The sequence below is a fragment of the Candoia aspera genome, chromosome 2 (assembly GCF_035149785.1).
Source record: "Candoia aspera isolate rCanAsp1 chromosome 2, rCanAsp1.hap2, whole genome shotgun sequence".
Classification (NCBI taxonomy): Eukaryota; Metazoa; Chordata; class Lepidosauria; order Squamata; family Boidae; genus Candoia; species Candoia aspera.
Genome location: NC_086154.1, coordinates 246451553 through 246475907, shown reverse-complemented (window position 1 = coordinate 246475907; position 24355 = coordinate 246451553). Strand labels below are relative to the sequence as shown.

Below are 24355 nucleotides of genomic sequence, written 5' to 3'. Positions count from 1 at the left end.
TTTGTTTCTTCTTTGTCCCATCACACAGATTTCTTCAAGGCTTTAACAAGCCTCTTTTGTAGATCCAGTAAGAAAACATTTGCCAAGTCATTCTCTTAGTTTATCATTTGTATTTTCCTTTTAATTTTTAAAACTTCAGCCAGGTTCTTTTGAATATCAAGTAAAGCATTCTTTACCAAATCATTCTCTTGGCCTGTGATTTGTAGTTCCACTTTTGGTACTTTCTCTGTCTTATCAGATAAAATTTGTTCCACATCTGTCATTCCTTCATGAACATCTTTTAGACATAGTCTATCCATAGAAGCAGACATCATCACTAACAATGCTGATATTGTAGTTACTAATTTCTGGCTCCATTCTTCAAAGATCTCCTTTAATATTTCTGATGTTATAACATTTGTGTCATTTTGTAAGTCCCAGTGTTAACTGACATCGAGAACAGGCTTGTATTTTTTTTTCTGCTTAGAATCTTTAGTCACCTCCAGTGTTCAGTTTCTAAATCATCACTTATCTTTGTTACGACTTACAACAGCCAAGATAGCCAAAATAAGTCTGTTTCCCACAAGAAGCTGTTTATTTTTTATAGTTAATTCCAAAATCTTATAGTAAAAGTCAATATTCCAAACTTATCTGTACCCCTAATCTGTTTACAACTTTTTAAGATGAAAATCTTATTTAGCTTTTTGCTGTTTATTTCAAATTCTTTAAGTTCTTAAGCTTATAATTTTTCTTTTTGTTCAGAGTTGAAGATAAACTCACCCAATGAAGACTTTTCAAACTTGTCTTTCTGAAGGTGTCTAATAGCTTTAAGATGGTTAATAGGCAATTTCCAAAAGTGATTAGAAAGTGAGGTTTGCAAACTTAGTGTCCTTTAAAAGGCTCCACTGCGGTTGTGAGCAAGATGGCCGATCCAGTGGAAAACTGCAGTCCTGTAGTCTCTTCACAAGGAGCAGACATCCAGAGCACATGTGGGTGATCTCCCATCCTCTCCTTATCCAGAGAGGTTCCAAGGAACAGGTCTACTCATTGGTTCTTTGGTCTTTGCTGCAGTCATTGGCTCCACTTTCTCAGAGCTGTCTTCAGTTTCCCACACCTCCCCTGGAAGTCACGCTAAATGAAGTCTACTTGTATTTGATTTTAAGATTATGTCTGCTGGACAGAGGACATGAGGACAAAAAGGAGGATGTGTCCTCCTTTTTCCAGTTATCTGTCTGTCTCCCTGTCTTTCTCTCATATTTATAAGGCCCTCCAGTCCCAGATCACTCAGGGCAACAAACAACAATAAAAACAGATATGAAAAACAATGAAAAGAATAATGGTTTACCTGGAGGGAACAGCCCGCAACCAACCTTTTGAAGGGCAGCACACAAATTTAGTTAATTAAATAAATAAGCGTATTTTAATTGGGAGGAGGTATCTGAGCCATAATACAAAATCATGTTATGGTGCCCAGCCTCTGAAAAGTTTGCCACCACTACCACCTCCTGCACTAGGCACAATGTGGCTTGATTTATTTTGGCTTATCTGGAGCCAAATTTATTAGGAATTCATCCTGAGAACTTGACTGATTTCAAGAAATAAAAGTTTGTATTGAATGTATTCAAAGCTTACTGAACACTTCCACAGATATTTCTTCTACAATCACACCAAGTCAACTTTCTCAGGCACTAGGTTTTTTGCACTATTAAAAGCAAATAAACTAAAATATAAATTTGAGAATTATTGTTTGAATTCTCTAAGTCCTCGACATCCATATCTCTTTGGACTGTACTGGATTTACTCTTGTTCAGGTTGCTATTCCTTGTACCCGCTCAGTGGGTACCTCTAAGGGTTCAAAGGATTTGATTGAAAGAAACAGTGCAAAACAACATTCCAGCTTTCACCCCCTTCTTATTCAAACTACTGATAAAACTGTTAGCTTCCTTTCCTGCTGAACTAGGGAAGTACAAATTTCTAATAAGTCAGGGCTGGATTTAGGCCAACTGATGCCCTAAGTACAGCCCAACAATGGTGCCCTTCAATGGAAGCAAAACTCTTGTGCCATGAGATGGAAACAAATGTGATATCTTCAAGCCAAACTTTTAAATTTTAGTCACTCACCATGCCAGAAGGAAACATTTTTTTAACAATGCAGATTAAAGTAGAATATGGCAGATAAGGACAATTACCAAAAAAAAAAAAAAGGCTAAAGTTGAGTGTGGCAATGAAAGAGTTATGGGTAGCAAGGGAAAAAGCTTGTTGCCCTCTTCCATTGGTGCCTTAAGCATGTGCTTATCGTGCTTAATGGTTAATCCAACAGATACCATTTTCTATAGTGGCAATAAGTGTAGCTCAGGGATGAAATGTTGGGATCTTGGTGTTTGCTGAGCTTGGCTTGCAAATGTTTCATTACACAACTGGGTAACATCCAAAGAGAATATTTGTAGCTCAGGGTTGAACTGTGGAGTCCTTCATGCTCTCTAGGTAATATTGTCAGTGCTTTGACACATGGAAGTGGAGTTTGCTGACTTTTTATGTGTGACAGGTTGTCCTACCTGTCTTCTAGTAGTTTCTGTGCCTGTTTTTTGATCAATCCTCTTGGCTCGGTTGGCTGTACCATTTTCATTTAGATTATTTCTGCTTATTGTGTCAGTTCTTGCTTATCTCCCTACTGGTTGCTGGGTGTATGATAGGGGAGAATGTGCTTCATGCTGAGTCTTTGTTTGCTTTATGGAACACTTTGTAAACTATTTTCTATCCCTACAGTATGTGTCTATTAATGGCTGATCCATCAGAATGCCAGGCTTATAGGAAATCTTTTGCATTTTAAAATCTGGATTTGTCTAAAATGGCTACAGTTTCCCCACTTGCATTTGTGGTTAAATTTGTCTATTTTATTGCAAAATTAAAGATTTCTCACCATAAATCCTGACAGCCAGCTAGCATTCATGGCTGCATGCTGCTAATCTTCTGCCTGTTTGTCCTACTTAGTGGCTTTCACATTGTAAGTTTTAAAGAATCCCTGCTCTGTCTTCTGTAGTGATTGGATCTTTGGATTGGCTTGAGATGCTTTGGAAGGACTTCATTTGTCTGTGGGCTACTGTGATATCTTGCAGTTGAAGTAATTTGCTGTGGTTTCTGAGATAATTTTGATATATGGTTACCCGGCAAATAATATGTAGATAAGTGAAAACCAGATAGAATAGGTTGGAACAATCTAAGATGAAATAATACAGCCAAACAAAGCCAGGTAGGCCAATCAGAATTAGGCACACAAACCACAGACAAATCTGATCAGGACACAAGTTACACAGGGTAGCACAAGCTGCCACACATAAAAAGGCAGCAAACATGCTCCCTTGTGTCAGAGCATTAATGATGTTATCTAGTTTGCAAGAAGAAAACCAAGCTCGCCAAACGTAAGTTCCTGACATGAATCATTTCCTCCTCCCCTTCTCTTAAGACAGAGTGTCAGTACAAGTGAAAGCATTTTTTTTCTGAACTCCAACTTGCAGCTGTAGTAAGCTCTAAGCATGCATGTGTGTGTAGATTATGATCTAAGGTCAACATACAGTATGTGTGCATTATTCTAATTCTACCCCTACTCACTCTTCCTAATTCTAACATTAAGAAAGGGATTACAGATATTAGTGGCAAGATTTCCTCTTTCAGTCAGGTGAACTTGTAGTTGGCCTTGATCTAGTTGGTGCTTGTGACAAGTAAACCTTTGATCTTCTCTCCCATCATCTTCAACCCCATTGAGGGTTTTCTGTGATGAACAAGTAACAAGCCATGCCAAGCCGCTTCCCCTTCAACACTCTTCCCTGGACTGTGCTTTCAAATGTTTTGGACCACTCACAAACACTGCCAAATGCACTTTAGGATCATTAGCCATCTTTTCTCTGAAATGAAACCAACATCCATCTTCAACAACCACTAAGGCTATTGACTTCTGGTGGGGACATGGCAGACTGAGCAGCTGTGCCCGTGGGCTCCACAGGCAGAACTGACAAGATGGCAGTTTTTGGGGGGCTCAGGCAGGTTTTTCCTGAAGCCCTGGAGCATTTTCATGGACAGAAATTGCTCGGAATCATCCCATCTGTCCTCCAGAACAGAGCCTTGTAGCCAGAGGATTGCAAACAGCATTCACGCTAATCTGGTAAGAGATGCTGTAAAGCTGGGACGTCACCATTTCCAAGCCGTGCTGTAGCCTTAAAGGGACACTAAGACTGGCCACCTCATTTCTAAATCTCCCAATTTATATATTTTTTAAGTTTATGTACCCTAACAGAGGCTTTCTACAGCAAGGGAAAGTGGGGTCTCTTGGTGCTTATCATTTTTGGGATTAATTTTTAAAAAATCTTTTAAAGTTTTGGCTTGTTTCTCATCCAAATACTAAGGAGGATTGAGAATAAATAATTGCCTCTCTGCTATTATTTTTGTACTGATTTGGGAGAATTTAATATTTTCCTACACATTGAATCTGCTGTTTTGAATCATCAGCTTTCTGCTGCCACTTTCTCTTGGGAGCTACTTGTTAGCATACTTTTACTTGTGTAATCATCTTTTGGAAATTTTCCATTAACTCCTACTTTTATTTATTTATTTATCAGATTTGTCACCGCCCATCTCCTCCAACCGGAGGGACTCTGGGCAGTTTACAACACAGAATAAATATAGAATAAAAACTCAAATAAATACATGATAAAATTCCAATAAAATCCCATTAAAACCAAAACAATTTCCTAACTACCCCAGCTCATAAAATCCAGATGGCTATGATCTCTTTGACCATCATGTAGGAGGGGCACTTCAAGGCACCAGCCAACCCCAAGTATGTTGATTCTCTTCCCTGCCCCAAGCCTGGTGGCAGAGCCAGGTCTTCAACTTCCTCTGGAAAGCCAGGAGCGATGGGGCTAATCTCACCTCCGGGGGCAAGATGTTCCAAAGGGTGGGCGCTACTGCCAAGAAGGCCTGCCTCCTGGACCCCGCCAGATGGAATTCTCTTATTGACGGGGTCCGCAGCATGCCCGCTCTGCATGAGCAGGTGGGATGGGCTGATGATATGGGGAAGAGGCGGTCCCTCAGGTAACCCGGTCCCATGCCATGTAGGGCTTTCAAGGTGATAACCAACACCTTGAATTGGACCCGGAAGCAAACTGGTAGCCAATGTAGCTCACGTAGCAAAGGTGTTATGTGCGCCCTTCTAGGGGCGCCAAAAATAGCCCATGTGGCTGCATTCTGGACCAGCTGAAGCTTCTGGATACTCTTCAAGGGTAGCCCCATGTAAAGCACATTGCAGTAGTCTATATGGGAGATAACAAGGGCATGAGTGACCGTCTGAAGGGCTTCCTGATCCAGGAAAGGGTGCAACTGGTGCACAACATGAAGCTGTGCAAAGGCCCTTCTGGCCACGGCTGCCACCTGCTCTTCCAGCAGGAGCCGTGAGCCCATAGGACCCCCAGGTTACGGACCGGGTCTGTCTGGGGCAGTGCAACCCCATCCAGAACTGAAGATGACAAAGTCCCGGATACGGAGGAACCCTTAACCCACAGCCACTCTGTCTTACCAGGGTTCAGCCGAAGCCTGTTGTTCCCCATCCAGACCCCTACAGCCCCCAGGCACCGAGTGAGGCAGTCACAGCATCACTTACCTCACCCGGGATGGAGATATACAATTGAGTATCATCTTCAGCAAAGGATTGTTACCTTGTCGTGGTGCTGGAGCTTGAGCACCTCAATGATGCCATGAGCTAAACCGTGAAGGGCCACCCAAGACGGGAAGGTCATGACAGAGAGGTCAGACTAAATGTGATCCCTGGGGAAGGTAATGGCAACCCACCCCAGTATTCTTGCTGTGAAAACTAAATGGATCAGTACAACCAGAGATATGTCGGTATACCATCAGAAGATGAGACCCCCAGGTTGGAAGATGCTACTGGGGAGGAACAGAGGATGAGTTCAACTAGCCCCAGACGTGATGATGCAGCTAGCTCAAAGGTGAAAGGACGGCTAGCGGCCGACGGTGCTGGTGGTGAATGGCGAATCTGATGTTCTAAGGATCAACACACCATTGGAACCTGGAATGTAAGATCTATGAGCCAGGGCAAATTGGATGTGGTTATTGGTGAGATGTCAAGATTAAAGATAGACATTTTAGGCATCAGTGAACTGAAATGGACTGGAATGGGCCACTTCACATCAGATGGCCACCAGATCTACTACTGTGGACAAGAGGACCACAGAAGAAATGGAGTAGCCTTCATAATTAATAGTCAAGTGGCTAAAGCAGTGCTTGGATACAATCCAAAAAACAATAGAATGATCTCAATTCGAATTCAGGGCAAGCCATCTAACATCACAGTGATCCAAATATACGCCCCAACCACAAATGCTGAAGAAGCTGAAGTAGAGCAGTTCTATGAGGATCTGCAGCACCTACTGGACAACACGCCTAAAAGAGATGTTATTTTCATCACGGGAGACTGGAATGCTAAGGTGGGCAGTCAAATGACACCTGGAATTACAGGTAAGCATGGCCTGGGAGAACAAAACGAAGCAGGACATAGGCTGATAGAATTTTGCCAAGACAACTCACTCTGCATAACAAACACTCTCTTCCAACAACCTAAGAGACGGCTTTATACATGGACTTCACCAGATGGACAACACTGACATCAGATTGACTACATCCTTTGCAGCCAAAGGTGGCGGACATCTATACAGTCGGTAAAAACAAGACCTGGAGCTGACTGTAGTTCAGATCACAAACTTCTTCTTGCACAATTTAGGATCAGACTAAAGAGATTAGGGAAGACCCACAGATCAGCTAGATATGAGCTCACTAATATTCCTAAGGAATATGCAGTGGAGGTGAAGAATCGATTTAAGGGACTGGACTTAGTAGATAGGGTCCCAGAAGAACTCTGGACAGAAGTTCGCAACATTGTTCAGGAGCCAGCAACAAAATACATCCCAAAGAAAGAGAAAACCAAGAAGGCAAACTGGCTGTCTGCTGAGACACTAGAAGTAGCCCAAGAAAGAAGGAAAGCAAAAGGCAACAGTGATAGGGGGAGATATGCCCAATTAAATGCAAAATTCCAGAGGTTAGCCAGAAGAGATAAGGAATTATTTTTAAACAAGCAATGCGTGTAAGTGGAAGACGACAATAGAATAGGAAGGACAAGAGACCTCTTCCAGAAAATTAGAAACATTGGAGGTAAATTCCAGGCAAAAATGGGTATGATCAAAAACAAAGATGGCAAGGACCTAACAGAAGAAGAAGAGATCAAGAAAAGGTGGCAAGAATATACCGAAGACCTGTATAGGAAGGATAACAATATCGGGGATAGCTTTGACGGTGTGGTCAGTGAGCTAGAGCCAGACATCCTGAAGAGTGAGGTTGGATGGGCCTTAAGAAGTATTGCTAATAACAAGGCAGCAGGAGACGATGGCATCCCAGCTGAACTGTTCAAAATCTTGCAAGATGATGCTGTCAAGGTGATGCATGCTATATGCCAGCAAATTTGGAAAACACAAGAATGGCCATCAGACTGGAAAAAATCAACTTATATCCCCATACCAAAAAAGGGAAACACTAAAGAATGTTCAAACTATCGAACAGTGGCACTCATCTCACATGCCAGTAAGGTAATGCTCAAGATCCTGCAAGGGAGACTTCAGCAATTCATGGAGCGAGAATTGCCAGATGTACAAGCTGGGTTTAGAAAAGGCAGAGGAACTAGGGACCAAATTGCCAATATCCGCTGGATAATGGAAAAAGCCAGGGAGTTTCAGAAAAACATCTATTTCTGTTTTATTGACTATTCTAAAGCCTTTGACTGTGTGGACCATAACAAATTGTGGCAAGTCCTTAGTGGTACGGGGATACCAAGTCATCTTGTCTGCCTCTTGAAGAATCTGTATAACGACCAAGTAGCAACAGTAAGAACAGACCACGGAACAACAGACTGGTTTAAGATTGGAAAAGGAGTACGGCAGGGCTGTATACTCTCACCCTACCTATTCAACTTGTATGCAGAACACATCATGCGACAAGCTGGCCTTGAGGAATCCAAGGCTGGAGTTAAAATCTCTGGAAGAAACATTAACAATCTCAGATATGCAGATGATACCACTTTGATGGCTGAAAATGAAGAGGAACTGAGGAGCCTTATGATGAAGGTGAAAGAAGAAAGTGCAAAAGCTGGCTTGCAGTTAAACCTCAAAAAAACCAAGATTATGGCAACCAGCTTGATTGATAACTGGCAAATAGAGGGAGAAAACGTAGAAGCAGTGAAAGACTTTGTATTTCTAGGTGCGAAGATTACTGCAGATGCTGACTGCAGTCAGGAAATCAGAAGACGCTTAACCCTTGGGAGAAGAGCAATGACAAATCTTGATAAAATAGTTAAGAGCAGAGACATCACACTGACAACAAAGCTCCCCATAGTTAAAGCAATGGTGTTCCCCGTAGTAACATATGGCTGTGAGAGCTGGACCATAAGGAAGGCTGAGAGAAGGAAGATAGATGCTTTGGAATTGTGGTGTTGGAGGAAAATTCTGAGAGTGCCTTGGACTGCAAGAAGAGCAAACCAGTCCATCCTCCAGGAAATAAAGCCAGACTGCTCACTTGAGGGAATGATATTAAAGGCAAAACTGAAATACTTTGGCCACATAATGAGAAGACAGGACACCCTGGAGAAGATGCTGATGCTAGAGAGTGTGGAGGGCAAAAGGAAGAGGGGCCAACCTAGGGCAAGGTGGATGGATGATATTCTAGAGGTGACGGACTCATCCCTGGGGGAGCTGGGGGTGTTGACGACTGACAGGAAGCTCTGGCTTGAGCTGGTCACGAAGAGTCGGAAGCGACTAAACAAATAAACAACAATCATCGGCATACTGATGATACCTCATCCCGTGGTGACGGATGATCTCGCCCAGTGGTTTCATGTAAATGTTAAATAGGAGAGGAGAGCGGACCAAGCCCTGCGGCACCCAGCAAAGGAGAGGTCGAGGGTCAGATCTCTCCTCGCCTATCACCACCGACTGGGACTGGCCCTGGATGAAGGAGGTGAACCAGCGCAAAACTATGCCACCCACCCCCAACTCCCTGAGCTGACCCAAAAGGATACCATGGTCGATGGTATCAAAAGCCGCTGAGAGGTCAAGAAGAGGATGGATGCACTACCCCCATCCTGCTCCCACCAGAGATCATCCATAAGTGCGACCAATGCCGTTTCTGTCCCATATCCTGGCCTGAAACCTGACTGAAAGGGGTCTAGATAATCCGTTTCCTCCAGAATCCTCTGGAGTTGTAATGCCACCACTTTCTCAACCACTTTCCCCAAAAAGGGGAGGTGGGAGATTGGATGAAAATTATCCAGTACAGTAGGGTCCAGCGATGGTTTCTTGAGGAGGGGTTGTACCAACACCTCCTTAAAGGCAGCTGGAAACAGCCCCTCCCTCAAGGATGTATTAACCATCGCCTGGACCCAACCACATGTCACCTCCAAAGCTGCTTTCACCAGCCAGGAGGGACATGGATCTAATTGGCAAGTGGTGGCATTTACAGTCTGGAGGATCCTGTCCACTTCTTCGGGTCCAACAGGATCAAACTGTTCCCAGATAACATGGTAAGTACGATCCCTTGGTATCTCCACAGACCCTGCCTCACGCTTGGAGTCTAGCGTAGAGTGGATCCGAGCGATTTTGTCTTGCAGATGCTCCGAAAATTCCTCTGCGCAGCCCTGTAGGTGGGTCACTGCACCCATCTTCCCCAAAAGGGGTTGAGTGATTTTAAATAGGGCCGTTGGGCAGCATTCTGCAGACGCAATAAGAGCGGAGAAGTATTGCCGCTTTGCCGCTTTTATCGCCACCAGGTAGGCCTTAATAGTGGCTCTAACCAGTGTCCGGTCGGATTCGGTCTTTGTCTTCCTCCAGCCATGCTCTAGACGTCTCTTAGTCCCCTTCAAAACCCTCAGCTCCTCCGTGAACCACGGGAAGCATTGAGTATGATGAGGCAAGAGAGGTCGCACAGGTGCAATCCTGTCCAAGGCCCCAGCCGCCTCCCTATTCCAGGTGGTGGCCAGGACCTCCGGTGGACCGTGCAGCAGATCCCCAGGTATAACCCCCAGCTCCCTCTGAAACCCTACTGGGTCCATCAGTCACCGGGGGCAGGCCAATTGAATGGGTCCCACCTCCTTGCGGAGGGGGATGGCATAAGAGAATTTCAAGGCCACCAGGGCGTGATCTGACCATGACAATGGGGATAGCTGTAACTCTCCCCTCAGGCCACATTGCCACTGCTCCGACAAGAAAACTAAATCTGGGGTGAGGCCACTGTCTCGAGTTGGGTCGTGAATAATCTGAGTCAGGCCCATGGCTGCCAGGGTAGCCATGAATTCCCGAGCTGCCTCAGAGGCCCGCTGTCATGCGCTGCCTACCTCTGAATAACGTTCAGACACTGGGTTGCAAAGCAGGCTCTGGTTTATTTCAGGATAGGTACAACGTTGTTAGAAAAAGCTGAGAGTGACAGGAGCGCGCCGGTGCGGGGTTTAAATACCCCGCGCCGGTCAGCGCCCCCTCGCTCTCGGTCACGTCACCCCCCTTTGTCCCATGCGTTGCCCTGCCATTGGTTGAGGGTTTCTAGGATCGCCCATCCGCAGGTTTTCATTCTTCTGCTGATTGCTTTCAGCTGGGCGATCCCCGTGGTATTGCTGCTGATGGCTTGGGTGGCTCCGTGATCCGTTTATCTATTGTTTGTTAGCCGTTAGTCGTTGTGGGTTGATGGCTACTTAACTTGTACCCCTTCACCTATTTCCTTGTCATTGTCATGAGTGCCATTGCGCTGATTACTTTAGCTCAACGGCACTCATGACATACTGCCCCCTTTCCGAATAGTGTTCTCCCCCGGGTTTCTGGGTTTCCCCCATGGAGCTGTCAAAACGCCATTTTTTTTTTTTTTTTTTTTTTTTCAAAGTTCCCGCCGGAGTAGTTGTCGCCCCTCCCTTTGCTCCTCCCTCTACCACGTGCCTTCCCAGGGTGTGTCCATGGTGCGCATGCTCGGGTTCTGACCTGGCGTGCGCATGCTCCAACCACACCCTGTTTGTTTGGCTCAGTTCGGCGAGGCGAGAGGCGTGGCTGGTCGGGTGCTGCTCAGCTCCAGGTAGGGCCCTTTTTTGCTTATTTGGAGTGCGTCGCCTTTGTTGTGTCTCCTGGGCGTTGCCCCCAGGTTGCCCTGTTGACTTGCTTGCCACTCCCCCGCGGCCAAGGGGCGGGGGGAGGGTGCTGGCGATCGTTTGTCACCACCCCGTGGGCCCGGGGCGGGGGGAGTGAGTCCCGGGGGGGGGAAGGTCCACCCAAGTCGCGGGCTTGGGGGGGGCCCCTTCCCTTGGGGCACGGGAGGCGGGGGGAGGCCTGCGGGGGGGGGGGTTGGTTTTGCTGACCTTGATTGCGGTTTGTCGGGGTATGCCCGGTGGAATGCTCTGGTCAGGTCAGGCGCTTTAACGTTGTGCGCCGCCACCCATTCCGGGTGGGGGAAGTGTTTCCACCTGACCAGATAGTGTAGGGTTCCTCGTTGCTTGCGTGAGTCGAGGATGTCCCTTATCTCGAAGTGGTGTTGCCCGTCGATCATAAGCGGTGCGGGCTGAGGCGTGCTTGGGTGCCATCGGGAGGTGGTTGCCGGTTTTAGGAGGCTGGTGTGGAACACCGGGTGGAGCCTCCGGAGGTTGTGTGGCAGGTCCAGGCGTATTGCTACCGGGTTCACTATTTGCGTGACTCGGAACGGCCCGATGTACTTAGGCCCCAGTTTTTTCGAGGGTTGGGTTGACTTTAGGAACTTGGTGGAGAGATAGGCCATGTCCCCCGCCTGGAACGTCGGTTGTTGGCGCCGGTGCTTGTCGGCCTGCTCTTTGTAAGCAGCCTGTGCCTCCTTCAGCGCCGCCGTGATTACTGGCCATGCTTCCGCGATCTTCCGTCCCCAGTCGCTGGCGTCCACCTGGGGTTCCGGGGGTTGAGGTAGCTCCGGTATGGGGACGAAGTCGCGCCCCGAGACTACTTCGAACGGGGTTTTTCCCGTGCTCGTGTGGACGGCGTTGTTGTATGCGACTTCGGCGAACGGGAGCAGTTCAGCCCAGTCGTCCTGGTGGTAGTTCGTATAGGATCGTATAAATTGCTCTAAGGTGGCATTAAGAACCTCAGTGGCTCCGTCCGTCTGCGGATGCCAAGCCGTAGACAGGGCCTGTTGGGTCCCCGTCAGCTTCAAGAAGGCCCGCCAGAATTTGGAGGTGAACTGTGTGCCCCTGTCGGTCACCACACGTGCGGGACATCCGTGTAGCCTGTACACGTGGATGAGGAAGAGTTTGGCTAGTTGTTGAGAGGATGGGACTGACGTGCAGGGGATGAAGTGGGCCTGCTTTGAGAAGTAGTCCTTCACCACCCAAATGGCCGTTTTCTTCTGGCTGGGTGGGAGGTCCACTATAAAATCCATAGAGATTTCCTCCCATGGGCGGGAGGGTTCTGCCACCCGTTGCAATAGCCCCGCGGGTTTGCCTGGTGCCCGTTTGGCCCGAGCGCACGTTGGGCAGGACGCCACGTAGGTTTTTACGTCTCGCCTGAGCGCGGGCCACCAGAATTGCCGCCGTGTTAGGTGTAGGGTCTTGAGGAACCCAAAGTGTCCCGCTTGCTTGGCGTCGTGTGACCTATGCAAGATCGCCTGGCGTTGCGAGTCCGGGACGTAGATTCTGCCTTCCCCCCATGCTAGGTCTTGCGCCATCGTTACCTTGTCGGGGTTTGCCAGGAACCAGGGGTCGGTTTTGAGGGCGGCGGCGAGGTCCGTGCGCATTCCCCCTGGTAGTTGCGGTTGCCTTCTTTCCGTCGCCGGTTGTCCCGCCGTCGGCTGCGCCGTAGCGTCGAGCTGCCTCCGTGCGCCGCTTCGGGTGGTCACGGCCATCCCCAGTTGCGAGGCGGATAGGACCGTCCCAATGGTGTCTGGGGCGGGCTCTTCGTCTTGGGGCAGCCGGGAGAGGGCGTCGGCCAGGAAGTTCTTCTTGCCCGGCATGAACTTCAACTGGAAATCAAAGCGGCTGAAGAATTGTGCCCATCGGACCTGTTTTGGGCTAAGGCGTCTAGGCGTTCGTAGGGCCTCGAGGTTCCGGTGGTCCGTCCAGACCTCGAATGGTTGGGTGGCTCCCTCGAGTAGGTGACGCCATGTCTCTAGTGCCGATTTCACCGCGAAGGCTTCTTTCTCCCAGACGTGCCATCGCCTCTCTGTCTCGGAGAACTTCCTTGACAGGTAGGCGCATGGTTTCAGGAGCCCCGTGGAGTCTTTTTGTAGGAGGATGGCTCCCAGGGAGAAGTCTGAGGCGTCGGCTTGGACCACGAACGGCCGTTCTGGGTCCGGGTGCGCGAGGATTGGCTCCGTCGTGAACAGCGCTTTCAGCTTGTCGAATGCGGTCTGGCACGCGGGAGTCCAATTCAGCACTGTGCCTGGGTTCTTGGCGCGTCTGGTGTCCCCCACCCCTTTGGTTTTGAGGAGGTCCGTTAAGGGTAGGGCTATCTCAGCGAACCCCCGGGCGAAGGACCTGTAGAAATTCGCGAATCCCAGGAAGCTCTGTAGTTGCCGTCTGTTGCGGGGCCGCTCCCAGTTTAGTACCGCTTCGACTTTTGCGGGGTCCATCTCGATGCCGTCCCCGGAGATTCGATACCCCAAATAGTCTAGGCGGTCTTTGTGAAACTCGCACTTTGTGGGCTTTGCATAGAGCTGCGCCCTTCTGAGCTTGTCGAGGACTTGCCTGACTAAGGTTACGTGTTCCTCGTATGTTTTTGTGTAAATAAGGACGTCGTCGATGTAGACCAGGACCCCTTTAAACAGATGTTCATGCAGTACCTCATTGATGAGCTGCATGAACACCCCAGGGGCCCCCGCGAGTCCGAAGGGCAGTACCTTGTACTGGAAAGCGCCTAGGGGGCAGTTGAACGCCGTCTTCCATTCGTCCCCCTCCCTGATTCGGATGCGATAGTACGCCTCGCGCAGGTCCAATTTGGAAAAGACTTTGCCCGTGGACAGGTGGGCGAGCATGTCCTTCACCAGGGGTAAGGGGTATTTGTTGGACAGGGAAGCCGCGTTTAGGCCCCGGTAGTCGGTACAGAGCCGTAGGGTCCCGTCTTTCTTCTCCCGGAATAGGACGGGGGCTCCGACCGGTGAGCATGCTGGCTCTATAAATCCCCTGTCTAGGTTTTTATCGATGAACTCCCGGAGGGTTGCCATCTCCTTCGGGGTCATCGAATAGATCTTTGGTCTAGGTAGGGGGACGTCGGGCAGTAGGTCGATTCGGCAATCCGTCTTGCGGTGGGGGGGTAGTTGGTCTGCCTCTGCTTCTCCGAAGACCTCGGAGAAGTCGGCGTATTGTTCCGGTAGGTCTGCAGTGGTAGCGGCGTTGTCTTGTGTGGTCGCCTCCGCTCGTCCTACCGTGGGGTTGCTTTTGCCAGCTGGTACTGGTGCTCGATACTCGCCGTCGCCGAATGTGAAGGTGCGGGTCGCCCAGTTGATCCGCGGGTTGTTTTTCGCGAGCCATGGCATCCCCAGGACTGCAATGGGCCGTCCGATGGGCGTGACTACGAACGATGTGCGCTCGGTGTGAGTGCCCATTTGCAGGGTGACCGGCTCGGTTTGTAGCGTGGCTGGTTTCCCCCCCGCTGTGGAGCCGTCCAGCTGGTGGAATGCCAGCGGCGTGGGGAGGGGGAAGCAGCGGAGTTCGAGTTTGGCGACTAGGTCGGGGTGGATAAGGTTTTTTGAGCACCCCGAGTCCACTAGTGCCGCGGCCGTGGTGGCTCCGTTGCTGGCAGAGAGTTGAATTGCTGCCAATATTACGGAGCTTTTGTCGTTTCGTTGAGGTGGTTCGCGTTGCTGTCCCGCCGCCTGCCTCGCCACGCGTTTCAGGGCAAGCGGGGAGCATTTCCCGCCGGCTGGTCGGGGTCGGTATTGTCCTCTTCTCCCCAGTAAGCGTCCCAGCCCTCTTCCGGTGTCGCTGTGGCCACGGTCATTCGGCGGTGAGGGGGCGGCCCCGGGTTGGGTGGTTTGGGGCTAATTTTCGGGGCGGGCTTGGGCGCGCTGGTCGGCGGTCGGTTGGCGAAGCAGTCCGCCGTCTTGTGCCCTAATTTGCCACACCTCCCGCAGGGCTCCCGGTTGAACTTCTTTTTAGGGTATATGGGGCCGGCCATCCCCCCGTGTGGTGCGGGTACCTTTTCCCCGACGTAGTTTGTGTCTTCCGTGGTTGTCATAAGGAAGGTGCGGTGCGCGTGTTCGGCTTTCCCCGCGAGGTGGATCCACCCGTGTAACGTTTCTGGGTCGTCGCGGTAGAGGGCCCATTGGAGAACGTCGCGGTTGAGCCCCTTTTTGAAGATTTCCAGCAGGGTGGTCTCAGACCAGTCGCAGACCTTTCCCGCGAGGGCTTTGAACTCCAGGGCGTAGTCAGGGACCGTGCGTGCGCCCTGTTTAAGTCTCTGGAGTGCGCTTTTCGCCCGTACTTTGGCTAGGGGGTCTTCGAAATAGTTTTTCATCTCGTTGATGAAAGCAGGGAAGGTGGCGAGGGCGGGGGAGCTGGACTCGTACAGTTGGACGTACCAGTCCGCCGCCCTGTCTTGGAGTTTGATTGCCACGGCGCCGATCTTGTCGGCCTCGGAGTCATAGGAGTGTCCGTGCCTCCCCATGAACTCCCTAGCGTAGGTGACGAAAAACGAGAGTTTTGAGGGGGTCCCATCGAAGAAGATGGGGAAGTCCTTTGGGGCCCGGGCGTTTTGCGCGGCCCCGCCTCTCGCTTCCCGGGATGTGGTGTCGGCCGCCTGTGCCGTCTGCTGGCTTTCCGCTGGCTCGTGTGGGTTCGGTGCTTCGCTCGGGGTGTGGGCTTGTGCGGGGACGTCATTGGGTGGCGCGGGGGGCATAAGCGCCTGGAGCATGGTCCGGAGTTCCGTCAGCTGAGCCCGCATGGCCGCGAGTTCAGCTCGTGCCTCCTCGTCCACAGCCCGCACCGCCGCTGGGGCCGGTTCCGTTGGCGCGTCCTCGGGGGGGGGGGGTTCATCGTCCCTCCGCCGCGGGTCCGCTTCCTCCTCCGTCTGATGGGTGTCTCCGTCGTCCTCCTCCGTGTCGAGCACCGTGGGGCTGTCGCTCCACGCCCGTTGCTGGGGTGCGATGTGGGGCGCGGGGTCCTCCGCTGGTTTCGGAAGTCGTGCTGCTCCCTCCCGCGGTCGGGTTGCCTCCGTCGCCATCTCCCCTTGGGGTTGGAGCTGAGGCTCGGGTCGGGTGGGGCGGGCGTCCATGGCTCCGGGAGTCCGCGGTGCCTCTGGCCTCGGTCGGTCCTCCTCTGTCTCTTGCCGCGCGGCTCGCCCTCCTTGCCCGCGCCGTTCCGGCCTCATCTTGCTGGTCTTCTCGCCGTCTACTCCTCCCGCGGCTCGTTGTCGTCCGGTGGGGCTCGGCGAGGCTGAGTTTATGACTCTCAGCTTTATGTCATGCGCTGCCTACCTCTGAATAACGTTCAGACACTGGGTTGCAAAGCAGGCTCTGGTTTATTTCAGGATAGGTACAACGTTGTTAGAAAAAGCTGAGAGTGACAGGAGCGCGCCGGTGCGGGGTTTAAATACCCCGCGCCGGTCAGCGCCCCCTCGCTCTCGGTCACGTCACCCCCCTTTGTCCCATGCGTTGCCCTGCCATTGGTTGAGGGTTTCTAGGATCGCCCATCCGCAGGTTTTCATTCTTCTGCTGATTGCTTTCAGCTGGGCGATCCCCGTGGTATTGCTGCTGATGGCTTGGGTGGCTCCGTGATCCGTTTATCTATTGTTTGTTAGCCGTTAGTCGTTGTGGGTTGATGGCTACTTAACTTGTACCCCTTCACCTATTTCCTTGTCATTGTCATGAGTGCCATTGCGCTGATTACTTTAGCTCAACGGCACTCATGACACCCGCCCCAGGGAAGGCAGGTTGAAGTCCCCCAGAACCATAAGCCTGGGGAACTCCACTGCCAACCCTCCAGCAGCTCAGGCAGGGAGGTTGCCATGCAGCAGGGAGGCTGGTACAGCAGCAACACTCCCAACTGCTCTCGTGCACCCAACTTGAAAAACAGGGTCTCACAACTGGCCACTTGTGGGGCAGGGCCCCTGAAGGCCACCAGAGACTCCTGGATGACAACTGCCACCCCTCCCCCCCCTGCCCTGAAGTCTCGGCTGGTGCCATACAGTAAACCCAGCCAGGCACATTTCCAAAAGGGGCACCCTTCCTTCGGGGCCCAGCCAGGTTTCAGTAATACATGCCAGGTTAAGTACCTAGGGGGTGCCATAATCTACTGCCTGAGACATGGAGGACTTCAAGGAGACTTTCTTAGAGTTCTGTTGTCAGCTCAGACAGATTTTCTCAGATTCCTGTCAAGTTATTATGCAAGATATTCTGGACATTGTAGAAAACGTCAGCTCTAAAATGTATCATCTGGCTGGGGATGTTGTGGAAGAAGTTGAAGGGCTCAATAACAATAGAAATGTTTCTACTGACAGTGAGATTGAAGCTTCTGTTGAACTGCCAGACAGTGATCAGATCATGCAGTTGAAGGAATTAAAGGGACAAATCGAATTGCAAACTATTCTGATGGAATGCTATGGAAAAGAAGAGGTTGTTATCTATGGGAAGTTTTCTGCTGAGAACTAGGAGTTTTTAAGGGGGCAGTTGGGCTGTCTGAATTTTTTATGAAAAATGCCTTGTGTGTACTCTGGAGATATGTAAATGCTTTGGTTTACTTTAAAGTGGGGTAAGGATTTAAGAATGTTTATCTGGATTGTTTTTAAGGCTTGTTTGACTTCATTTCTTTTTAAGGATTTGGATTAAGATTAATAAGGTATAATAATAAATGCTCGGTTTCAGGTTCAATATGATTAAGATTGTTATAATTGTAGTATTAATTATAAGAGCAGACAATCTATATGCTTTTTAGTTTGATCTCTATTATAGTGGACAGAAATGTATAGAATAATGGTAGGAAGGAAATAAATGTTGTCGGGTTGGGGAAGCTGATTAAGAGGTTTACATATTTTCTTTTCTTTTAATATAAGGGGAGGGTGCAATTGTACTTAGCGATTTTAATATGTGCTAATGGAATGATTTATAGAAATAATGTGAGTTTGGTTTGATATAGAGTAAGGAATTGATTATAGGAATTGCTTTAATTCTTGCTGCTAAAAATCAGAAGTCACCTCTTTATGTAATCTTTAAAAAATGTTTTCTTCTTGTGTTTTCACACTTATTTTTTTTTCTTTTTGTAGTTTTTTGGGTTTTTTTGTGGTTTTGATCTTTGCTTTAAATCTAATAAAATTCTTTAAAAAGAAACCACTAAGGCTACCTAAGTCCAGGTTAGCCATTTTAGCTGCCAGCCATCACCTCAGTTTTCAAGCTTTCTCCTTCCCATAGTCCTTGTGGGTGCTTTAAAACCTCTCCCTTTGCCACTTGATAGCTGCCATCCCTCTTTCTCTTACAAGAACTATTTCCTTTCAGAATCTAAACCAGTATTTCTCAACTTGGGCAACTAAGATGGCTGGACTTCAACTCCCAGAATTTCTCAGCCAACCCATTTTAAAGTAGTCAAGGTTGAGAAACACTCATTTAAACTAATACCTACTCCCAGCTCCTTATCAGCAAGGATATTTAACAAAGTTTTGACATATTGGGTATTTTACATATTTTTCTTTTGTTTCTTTTAAATATTTCCAAATTGCTTCAATAACAAAATTCTCTTTCTACTTTATCTGCATTTTGCAGATGATTGCCTTAAACTAAATTTTGTTTATCTTGGGTATGATAACACCCAGAGTCCCATGATTTGCTGACAGTATATCACTCCTTACCAGAAGTTTGTCTTTTGATTTGAACTACTGAGTAAGAAACAATGCATATGATGCCTCTGATATCTTATTCACTCATGTGTTCACTGTGTGTGTTTTTCAGTCTGTAAGTGTCATATTATCCTGCCCTTGGGTCTCTCACAGACATTTTGAAAGACAAAGCCATGATGCAAGGTCAAACTATCTGTTACACAGTCCATTCATAATTACGTCTTCTAATATGATCAACAGAAATGGAACTGGAAGAGGAGGTGTCTCTGTTTGAATAGAGTAATAATGCTGTTTAATGTATATTGGAAGGATGTCCAGTTCTCTGCAAGCATAAAACCTCTCAACATTAAATAAAAATAAAAATAATACAATGTCCAAAATGACTGGTATTTCAGAAGATCACCAAACATCTGGGGATTTGGATGATTTTGCCCAAGTTTGAAGAAACCTTGTAAGAAAGTGCTAACATTTCACCCAAGATTTCACTGCCTTGTAGCAGGTCTTAAATCATAGAATCAGAGATTTGGAAAGAGCTTGCTGAAGCCACTAAGCCAAATCACCATCTGTGCAAGAATCCAACTTAAAGCAACCCAACGAATGGCTGTCCAGCCCTTGCTTATTCATTTGTTAGATTTATATCCATCTTTTTCTCCAGGAGGTCAAGGAGATTTATTCAGGGATCTCTCTTCAGTTCATCCCACAATTCCATGTGGTAGGTTGGGCTGAGAGGTTGGCCAGTAAATTTCCATGGCTGATGGTGGACTTGAATCTGGGTCTTCCCAGTCCAGGTCCAAACATTAAGTACTACACTTTTGGTTCTGCACCACACTGCATCAGCGTACCTTTTGAAGGCTAATTCACCATTTCCAACTGATTCAACTGCTCTTACTATTAAAGTTTTTCTTTTTTCTAACTTTCATTCAGAATCTGCCTTCTTGTAACTTAAATCCATTATTTATGTCCTGCGCTTGAGAATGAAGAATCAGCCTTGAGCTGAACTTGCTGAAATCTCATGGGATTTGGGGGTTTGGGGCTACTAAGCAAGATTATTTGATGGTACTCGTAGCCTGAGAAGGTTGTCAACCTTTCGTATATTGGATAGGGCGCTTTCCTTGAATCTGCCTAACCTTTTAAGGCCACTTAAGGCAATAGCTATCATCTTATCATGTGGCAATGAATTTCATATCTATCCATGCATCATGTACGACTGGATAAAAATTTCCAAATGGTGCAACGATGAAGAACACCCATTGCACAAGTATATTTAATATGCAACCTGAGCAGACTAGACATGGCTACAGGTATTCATGTGTTGATCATATCAGAATTAGACTACTACACATTGACTTGGGATGATGTTTGAAGAGCACCCAGAAGTTTCAGTTGGTTTTAAATGCCATTATACTAAGTGGTTTTTGAAACCATAATCATACATTTCCAATACTTAAAAGATCTACACCAGCTGTCCACTGCAGATTTTCAACTGGACATAGTTATTAAGTTTTGAATTTGTAATTAGTATACTGTATTATTTTAAGTCTGCTTTTAAACTATCTTTTTCAAGTCACAGATTTTCCTTTACTGTTAATTTCCCTGTTAACAAAACAAATCTTGTTTGCTGGAAAAATGAGATCTAAATCAAATAAATGGATTGCTAATGTGATCTGATTAAAAGAATGTAAGCGAGAAGAAGTGTTGAAAATACAGACAATAGGAGGAACAGGAAAACAGAAAAGTAAAAAGTTACATTAAACGGAATAGAAAGTATAGTCTTAATAAGAGTTTTAACAGTACCAGGATCAAATTAAATGTGAGCAAAAAATCTGCCATCACATTTTCAGAATTATAAGCTTGAAAATAGCAATAACAAGGAACAACCATCATTGCTCATATTATTTTCTTGCACGGTGTCATCTTGGAATGATGTTTGAGTAAAATTTGTATGGAGGATAGGTTGAGATTCCTTCCTCCTACCAAAGGCAGGTAGTAATAGGAGCAGCTGTTGTTGTTTCCTTAATTCCCTAAAGACAGAAATGTAATAAACACATATTTCTCATGCAATTTTGTTTAACTCTTGGGGGACTTCCAATTTTAGAAATTTTACAGCAAACCTTAATAGGATAAACAAAGACAGAAACAAGAACCGAGAAAGAAAAGATGAAATTTGGGTTAGCACTTAGGGGTTAGACAACCATTTTTGCTTACTGAATTGGAGATCATGCCACATTAAAAATGTGAAATTTACACAATAATTACATACTTAACAGTGATATAGTGGATATCAGTATATAGTGCATCTAGTCATGTGCTTTTTAGCATATAAACAAAAAGCAGAATTGAGGACAAACCAAAACTGGGATTATGGGTAGGACTGTGCAAACTAAGTCCTGCCCCTTTTTCATAATTGCACCCACCACCTTGACATTTTTGACAACCCCCTTCCCCCAATCCTTCCTCTCCCTGGATGGTCCTGTCAGTAACTCTAAACTCTGTTGGTTTCAGGAAAACAAGTGTGATATAACATTTAAGATGTAGGACCTGGACTGGGAAAAACCAAGTAAAATCTTTACCTGACCATTGTTCACTGGGTGACCTTGGGCCTGCCACACTCTCTTCCAGTGTGAATGTGAAGATAAAATAAGGGGATTCACCAACATGCGCTACCTTAAGTTTGCAAAGGAAAGTGGGATGAACATATAATTTCTACTTCTTGGGCAACTCTACAGCCCTCCAGGGATCATGGGCTTCACAAGCCTGAAACTCCAAAGTAGGAAAAAGCAGATCCAGAAAGATTCATCTCCTTCTCTTTCTCTGAGGTGCTAAGATCACCCACAAAGCCAGGTGGAATAACCTGAATGGGATAGCTTTATCTCTTCTTACAGCCTGTTTCTACATTTTTACTACACCCCTAAAGTAGGGGCGGAAGTGCACCTGATATGGCATCTTCTCTTGGTATAAATTTATCCTTCTTGTACAGATGGAGTTCCTACCTGTGCTCTAGATTAGAGATTAGCTCAAAACACATGGAATATTACTGTTGAAGCAGGAAACATGTTTTCAGAACAACAGTGTTGTGACATTCACAAAGCACGGGGTTGGGGGAGAAGGAAATGCCTAGCAATGTTGTGGTCACATTGTTGCTGTTCAATGTTATCTTCATTAGATCACTTTGCTATGAAACTGAGCATAAAAAGGAAGAAAATGTGGCCTGGAATTTTCATTGGGAGCAGAAGACAAATGAAGGAGGGACTTGAGAGAATTTTTTTTTTAATCGTATGGCATAGCAGTTCGGTGTTCATGCTGCTTTTTCTTGCTGGGAAATCTTTGTGAGGTCCAGCAGCCAGATGTGTAGACTATTTAGCTGTGACAAGTCACGTTGCCCAAGGTGCACCATGCGGAGGCTAGTCTACATTGCACCAAGTTGGGCTGAGAGAGAGGGACTGGCCCAAGGTCACCCAGCCGGCTTTCAGGCCCAAGGCGGGACTAGAACTCTCCTATTACACCTGATTGGCTCTTGGGCTGAGAGAGAGGGACTGACCCAAGGTCACCCAGCCAGCTTTCATGCCTAAGGAGGGACTAGGACTCACAGATTCCTGGTTTCTAGCCCAGAACCTTAACCACTAGACCAAACTGGCTCTCATAGAGAAGAGAAAGTCTGCTGAGGAAACTTAAGAACTGTAGGTCTTCTTAGCACCTTCTCAAAGCCCAATCACACTTCTGGAAGTCATTTTTCCATACTTCAATGTGAGTCAGAATTGAATCCTAGCAGCATCTAGTAGCAAATAATAACCACCCCAATCAGCTCCCTTCAAATGTTTGAGACTGCAAACCCTGAATTGGGAAAGATGTACAATTCAGTCTAACACAATTAATAGAAAACCCATGGGACATGCTCACAGTTAATCTCTAAGCACAGAAAAGCTTTTGCCAAGCATAAAACCAACCATAAATCACAGAAAAATTACTCACCTGCGCCATGATTTTTCCTGAATTTTTCCAGGTCAACTGTTGGAGGCCTGTTAGGTTTCTGTGGGGCTGGTCCCAATGTAACTGGTGGAGGTAGTGTTTTTCGTCTGGGCAAATTTTTGTCTTTCTCTTCTTTTCCAGTGTTATTGGCCCAAGGTCCTGCCGTAACTGTTCTGGATGAATTGGCCAATTTAGCAGCAGTTGTACCAGAAGTAGATCCAGAATCCTCTTGTTTGTTGTGTTGGAAAACAGTCTTGACGTATCTTGGTTTTGCCTCTTCATTCTGCTGCCCAACAGGTTTGGGAAGGATTTGAGGCAGGTTGTTCTGGTTACTGACAGGTTTCAAAGGTGGGAAAGGGCTGATGGGATTAGTTTCATTTCTGCTCTTGTCCTGTGGATCTTTGAGGGGTCGGATGGAGCCCACTTTCGGCTTGAGGCCCATGGAACCTGGTGGCACCTGATTAAAACAAGGACTTTTGTTGGAAGCTTCTTCACCTTGGATGAAACTTTGACTTGGTTTTTGGCTAATAGACGGTTTTGGAAAAGGAGGCTTGGGGTTGTTTTCCTGTGCAGCGCTGGTGAATTTTTCTTTAACTCCAGCGACGGTGGGAAAGACAGGCTTTGCCTCACTTCCTTGGGGTTCAGGTTTGAAGAATCTCTGATCTAAAGGCTTCAGTTCATTTTTCTGAGCAGGAGAGCCAGGCAGCTTCTTCTCAGGAGCCTTTGGGAACACTGGCTTGGCTTCCTCTCTTAGTCCTTCAGAAGTCTTGGAAGCCAAAGGCTTAGGGCAGCTCGCCCTTTCATTAGCTTCTCGGCTAGCAGCCTGAGCTAGCATCTTCACCTTGCTGGCCACAGGGCTGCTTTGCAAAGGAGGTGCTTTAAAATCCTTGCTTGATGCATCATGAAGCAGTTTTGTGCTCGAAGGTGATTTAAGCGATGCAGGCTTGTAAAAGCTGCTGGGTTTGGGAGGCAAGCCAGCATTTTCAAGCTGAGCAAACTTCTCAAATGCTGCCTTTTTAACCAAAGGAGGGTGCCCCCCAGCTCTGACCTGATGGCAGTGAACATCCTCCGCTGGGTTGTTATTAAACTTTGCCATAATGGTCTTCACATGTGCCTTGCCATCCTGCAAAGTAGAAAGAAAGCACAGTCAGGAAGGGGTTTCGTAGCAGCATTCATGAACGCTGTAGCTACTTTGATGGCGTTCCTGGTTTGAGGCTTCTGGCTTTCCTGATAGGTTAGAGATACCGCAGCGCTTAGCTTCCTGTACGGCTAACAGCGTTCAACACTTTGCTATGTACTTGTTGTGGCTGTGGAGTATTTCAAGACGTTGACTGCAGAGAAGTGCTGATTTGCTGACTAGATCGTTCCCTGCTTTGTCTGCCATAATGTCTCTCTCTTCCTGTTACATTTGCGGAACACACTAGTGATGGTTGAGCTCTGAAACATCTGCATCAGTGTATAGGCTGAAGCCAAGATGTTCTATATATTCTTCCAAGACTTACACTGTTTAATAAGAAAGCTGTTGACTAAATCTCAATTCT

At 47.4% G+C, this 24355-nt stretch overlaps 1 protein-coding gene across 1 annotated transcript in view; it reads right to left on the bottom strand.

Annotated features, from left to right (window-relative positions):
- The window catches only part of FYB1 (FYN binding protein 1), a gene marked incomplete at its 5' end in the record, with an annotated part of 70414 nt that extends 46471 nt beyond the window's left edge, over positions 1–23943 (bottom strand). The window contains one exon of the mRNA XM_063295729.1: positions 22818–23943. Coding sequence (XP_063151799.1) covers positions 22818–23943 — 1126 coding nt within the window. The remainder of the gene's footprint in view (positions 1–22817) is intronic.
- Positions 23944–24355: the final 412 nt, after the last annotated feature.